Source organism: Belonocnema kinseyi, chromosome 1 (assembly GCF_010883055.1).
Source record: "Belonocnema kinseyi isolate 2016_QV_RU_SX_M_011 chromosome 1, B_treatae_v1, whole genome shotgun sequence".
Classification (NCBI taxonomy): Eukaryota; Metazoa; Arthropoda; class Insecta; order Hymenoptera; family Cynipidae; genus Belonocnema; species Belonocnema kinseyi.
In genome coordinates, this window is record NC_046657.1 from 8,502,868 (window position 1) to 8,509,185 (window position 6,318).

At 28.9% G+C, this 6,318-nt stretch overlaps 1 protein-coding gene across 1 annotated transcript in view; it reads right to left on the bottom strand.

Annotated features, from left to right (window-relative positions):
- Positions 1-2,460, bottom strand: part of LOC117169719 (laminin subunit alpha-2) — a 359,746-nt gene extending 357,286 nt beyond the window's left edge. Inside the window, exon 1 of the mRNA XM_033356225.1 lies at positions 2,020-2,460. Within this exon, the coding sequence (XP_033212116.1) occupies positions 2,020-2,110 (91 nt within the window). The 5' untranslated portion in view covers positions 2,111-2,460. The remainder of the gene's footprint in view (positions 1-2,019) is intronic.
- Between the last annotated feature and the right edge of the window lie 3,858 nt (positions 2,461-6,318).

The following is a 6,318-nucleotide window of genomic DNA, read 5'->3' on the forward strand; positions in this document are numbered from 1 at the left end:
TATATGTGTCTCAATTTTTTCTAGTGTCGAATAGTCTTAGTTATTGGCCGTTGAAAAGCAGTGTCCCGGTAGTGGCGTTTTGGCCGTTTAAGGGTTAATATTTTATTTCCTTGATTCAAAAATTGATTAATCCCTTGATTCTCCGACCCGGAAAAATGAATTAATCCCTTATTACCTTGATCAAATAATGTATTAGTTTCTTACCTTATTGACCATTATTTTGGCCAATTCCCTAATTCCTGGATTTTAATAACTTATATTAATCCCTTAATTCTTTGATCCAGTTGTTTAATTATTGCCTAATCCACTGATCCAACAGATTATTGATTCCTTAATTCCTTGATTCAATAAATTAATAACACCCTAATTCCTTGCTCTAGCAAATTACTAATCTCCTAAGTCCCCCATTCGAATTTTGTTTGTTTCTATAATTACCAGATAAAGTAATTAATTTTTCCCCTAATTTCCAGATCCAGTAATTTATTAATTCTTTATTTCCCAGGTCCAAAAATTGATAGCCTAACTCCCTGCTTCAGCTGTGTAATTATTTCCTAATCCACTGATCCAACAATTCATTGACCCCTAATTCCCTGATACATAAAATGATTAATCTTCCAATTCCCTGCTCCAGCGAATGACTAATCCCCTATTTTCCTGATCGAAAATCTTGTTGATGATATAATTTCCAGATAAAGTAATTAATTTTTCCAAAAATTTCCAGTGATTTATCAATTCCTTATTTCCCTGATTCAAAAATGTATTGCCTATTTCCCTGATTCGGTAATTAATTAATTCCTTATTTCCCTAATCCAGTAGTCTATCAATTTCTTACTTTCTTGACCATTAGTTATGCCAATTCCCTAACTCCTGGATCCTAATAACTTGTTAGTCCCTTAATCATTTGATCTAGTTGTTTAATTATTTCGTAATCAACTGATCCAACAAATGACTGATTCTCTAATTGCATGATCCAATAAATTAATACTCTCTTAATTTCTTGTCCCAGAAAATTACTAATCCCCTAATTCCCTTATCCAAATTTTGTTTGCTGCTATAATTACCAGATAAAGTAATTAATTCCCCCCCCCCCCACTAATTTCCTGATCCAGTGGTTTATGAATCCCTTATTTCCCTGATTCAAAGATGAATTAGCTAATTCCCTGATTTAAAAATTGATTGCCTATTTCCCTGGTTTGGTAATTAATTAATCCCTTATTTTCCTGATCCAGTAGTCTATGAATATCTTACTTTCTTGAGAATTATTTATATCAATTCCCTAATTCCCGGATCCTACAAATTTTTTTCCGGAATAAGCAACAATACCCTCACAGCCTCTGATTTGATAAATGATTGAACTTCTGATTAATTAATTAATTAATTTAGTTATCCGATGAGCTTCTAATAATTAGTTTCTCGAATATACTCGCGTATATATATAAATAATACTCGTAAGTTTGACATTTATTCTTGGCTTTCCGAGGTTGAAATACCGCTTTTACATTTTTATTTATATTGTGACGTATAAAAATTTACAGGCAGCTAAATTTGAAGCCCAACCCTTCTCAAGGTTGGAGAACTTTCTTGACTTTTTTTCATTGTAAAAGAGACCTATCTCCTCTCTTTGACTTTCTCCGCTCACTCGAAGAGGCAGATATCCGACGTCGAGCTTCGGGCAGCGCACCCTCTAATTATGGCGCGATTTTCGTTATCGATCCTTCGATCGTTCTTTTCAAGAGCTTAGTAGTCAGTCTTGGTTAAAATTATCCACCAAGGAATCCGTCTTTCCAATCGGTCATGTAGAGGTAGTAAACAAAATGCAAGTTCACGTTCTTTGACCCCCAAGTATATACAATTTAAAAAAAAAGTGGCTACGTGTACGGCCGGTTCGAGAAAAATTGCCGGATCTTTTCGGTACGAATAGGGGAATAAAAAGGGGAAATGGGGAATTCGGAACACATTTTTTCGACACCCCTTATTTATCTTCTATATCCATATTTTTAATAACAATTTATCACCCACCTTGTTTTGATCTAAACCCACGTCCTGTGTGAGCATTTTTCGTGAAAATCACAAACAGCAGCAAAAGTAGAATTTTCCTAGTAATCGACATTTTACTTCTTTCCTTCCACTCACTTTCCAAAAAAGAACACTGAGCCACTCACAAATAGAAAATTTCTTTCATAATTTTCTCTTCAATTTCAATAATTGGACACTCATCACCAATCACTAATTTTCACTAAATGTTCCTATGATGAATTCACTGGAAAAATTAACTAGCCACTCGAAAACTCAAATCCAAAAAGTCGACTGCCATTTTTTTCGATCGTTAATTAAATGGGGGTCAAAGTAGTGTTAATAATTATTTTGAAGTGTTATTTAATTTTTGTTATGAGAATTGATTTACAATTAAGGTTTGAATATTATAAAAAGACGATGTGATGGGACCAGTTTAAATTTAAAAATCGCGAAACCTCGTGGCGCGAATATTCAAAAAACGACGTTTATCAATCGGACCGACAAAGTGACGAACGCGCGCGCGATGTAAACGCCGCGAGCGAACTAAACCAGAGAGAACTCTGGGGATACGAACTGCCGACGGAACCGACACCTCCAGCATCCAACCCCCTCCCGTTCACTATTCAGGCCGCCCCCAACCTGACAGGTAAACGAGACGATCTACCTGTTTGAAACGGATGGGAGAACAATACCCAAAATTCAAAGAGACCGAAAATAATGAAATGAGGTAGGCGAGATGCATTAGAAATAAAATATGGATGGTTCTTATTCATTATAAAAATAATCCTATTATTTTTATTTATATATTATTTAAAAGCGCATAGCGCTATTTTCGATTAATTCTCTAACCATCTCGAAATTACTCCAAACAATTTGAAACTTTGTTGTCGGGAAACCCGCGTTTATGATTGGATGTTGCTGTCGGTTCATTTTCCCATTTCCCATTATTTATTTATTTATTCAATTATTAAAAAGTGCATGGCGCCATTTTCAATTATTTCTCAAACCATCTCGAAATCACTCGAAACAATTTTAAACTATTTTTTGTCGGGTAACCCGTATTCTTGATTGGATGAAATTTTGATTTTTTTTTGCCGCTTAAAAAAAAGTCTGCAAACTTCCGGTTTATGAGAAACGGAAGGCTATCCAGATAATATATTTAACCCTTAAATTGCACATGGGGTGTATGACCCCCCAAAAAAATTTGCGCTCCAATTAAGTATAGTAAATTTTAAAAAATTGAATATGTGTGGCCATCTGACATTTATTGGAATCACTAACTAACAGGAAAGTATGTTAGTATAGACCCAAGCTTTAGTATTTCGATCGGCAGCCATCCAAAGTTTACCTGTCAAAAGCGTGGGGTGTTGAACACCCCTTGTGCCAGTAGTGTGTGAACAAGTGTCTATGAAGCAAAATTTTGGCCTTTTAAATTGTTTAGTTTTGACTTATTCCTAATGTAAGTATACTATTTAATGTAAAAAAAATTTCTCAATATTTTATAGTATTTTTTACATTTATAGATGGCTTTTAATCTACAGTCACGCACCGGTCAGATCTCTGCACCACGTGTGCTTGCATCGATGAATAATGTTTCAATGTAATAAGATTGTTGAATACTTGTATTAATCACTTTTATACATTTTTCACTTTTACAACATTTTTTTATTACATTTTTATAAATAAAAATTGGTTTAAATATGAAAAAATATTTATCATTTTTACCAAAAAATACGTGTTCATATCTGGAAATAAATACCTTTTTTGAAAAGTACAATATTTCAGTAATTTTTTTTCTGAAATCATAGTATTTCAAGAGTATGTCAATTAATTTTTAGCTAAAAATATTAAAAATAACTTGAGTTATGAATTTTTATGTAAAAAACTCATTTTTTCCGGGTTGTTTTTTTCAACATTTTTTTAAACTATCTTATAGTTGAAAAATGGTTATTAAACCAGTTGGACTTTTAAAAAGACATGTTAAACTATATCCTATAAAACTTTTTTAAAAAGATATGCAGTACAGGCTTCACAATACACGTTTAAACACGTGGGGTATCTATCGCCCCTTGTGCCAGTAATGTAATTATTATTAGGTGTGTCATTTAAGGGTCAATAATAATAATAATAAATGTAAGAAAGGTGTCTGGCATTTTAATATACAAAATGTAGCTGGTAAATTTTTAAATATTTCAAAAAGTAAGAAGTTTTTAAAGAATTTTAAGAGGCTTCAAGAAAATAAAAAAATTTCTTAAAATTTTTGGGACAATATGAACTGATTTTTCCTTTTGAAAGTAAATTCTAAGAGAAAATTGACAAAGATGTCAAAAGATTTAAAATTATTTTCTACAATTTCAGAAAAGAATATGAAAGATTTTCAAGCAAAATTTTTCAATTGGCCAGATTACAACGATTGAGAAGAAATTCGTGTAAGTTTAAGACATTTCGAAATTTCAAAAAGATTCAAAATTAATTAAAAATTTTTAATAAATGTTAAAAAAGTACATTTTTGAATATTTGGAAATAAACATTTTGAAGCTTCTGTGAAAGATTTTGAAATTATCTACGATAATAAAAATGTTATTTTAGAGTTCATGGGAAATTTTAAACCAATTTTTTATTTTGACAAATTAATTTCAAGAGAATGTTTAAAAATTTTTAAACGGTTACAAAAGATTTTAAAGGATTAAAAAAGATTTTTAAATCGTCATGAGTGTTTCTAGAACATGTTGAGGCAATTTTTATAATTTTTCAGAATTATAAGAAAATTTTTGGAAAAATTCGAATAATTTTAAAAGATATTTAAAAGGTTTAAAAGTATGGGCGAAAAAATTTAATATTTCAAAATTCTTCAAAAGTTTCCTAACAAATAGTGAATTTTTGAAAATCAAAGACTTTCTTAAAATTCCTGAGAAAATTTCAACTGGTTTTTATTTTCTTTTTAAACGAAATTGAAAGAGAAAATTGAACGCGATTTTAAAAGATTTTAAATTATTTTCCAACTTTAATTAGCAAGATTACAAAATCTTATAAAAATTTGAGAAAAAATTTAAAAGGCTTGATGATAACAAAAAAAGTTTTCATAATTTATGTAATAATTTAAAATGATTTTGAAAAATTAATCTTAATATAATTTTTATTTAAATTTGTTAAATTGAAAAGATTTCAAAAATTGTCCAAGCAGAATGTGCAAAATTGAAGGTAAATATTTAAATTTTTCAGAATGAAAAAGAATTTAGAATTAAAAGAATTTAAAAGATATGTAGAAGGTTTAAAATATTTAAAAATAGATTCAAAATTATTTGTAATTTCTTTTAAATCTTTTTAAGAAGTTTGAAAGGTTTGAAGAAAATAAAAAACTTTCTTGAGGTCCCTGCGAAGAAGAAAATTTGAAATGGCTTTAGAACATTTTAAAATATTATAATTTCAAAATATTTCTACAAAATTCAAAAATATTTCGAAGATTTATGGGCAATTTTTATAATTTAAAAATTTTTGTTTCAAAATTCTAGGAATAGTTCGAGTGAGTTTAAGAGATATTTATTTTTAAAAATTAATTTCAAGAGAATATTTACAAACATTTAAAAAGATTACAAATGATTTTAAAACATTACCAAAGATTTCTAAAATCATCATATCAGATTCTGACAATAATTAAAATCTCTGGAAATAGTTAAAAGAACATAATTTGGAACTTGAAAATGTTTCAACATTTTTTTAACAAAATGTAAATTTTTTTAAATTTCGAAAGTAATTTCGAAGCAAATCAAGATTGTTTAAGCAAATAGAAATTTATAAAACCTTAAAAGAAATGTATCAAAATTATGTAATTATTCAACAAAACTTAACATAGGATACTGATTTAAAAAGAAATTTGATATCTCTAGCTCAATGTTGAGAAATTTTGAAAATAGACGATGAATAATTATTTAAAGAATTACATAATCTTTATAACAAAATTTCCTACTCCAATCAATGACAAACAATTACATTTCAATAAAAAAATACGATTATATTTTTTGAAAATGAGTAATTGTTTAATTATTTTACGTTTGTTTAAGCAATTGAAAATTGTTTCAAAAGTCGTGTTAAATATTCAAATTGTTCATTAGTGATTATTTGTATTAAAAAGACGACGGAAATTGCTAAAAAGTAACAAAAATACGTAAAATGTAGTTTTTTTTTTTAATTTTTGGGTCATATTTCACACTGGAACATGAGTTGAATTTTTCGAAAATTCAAAATTTCTCCATGCTTTCCTTTCTTTTTCCTTTAGGTTTATGAAAAATTTAAGGTTATCTA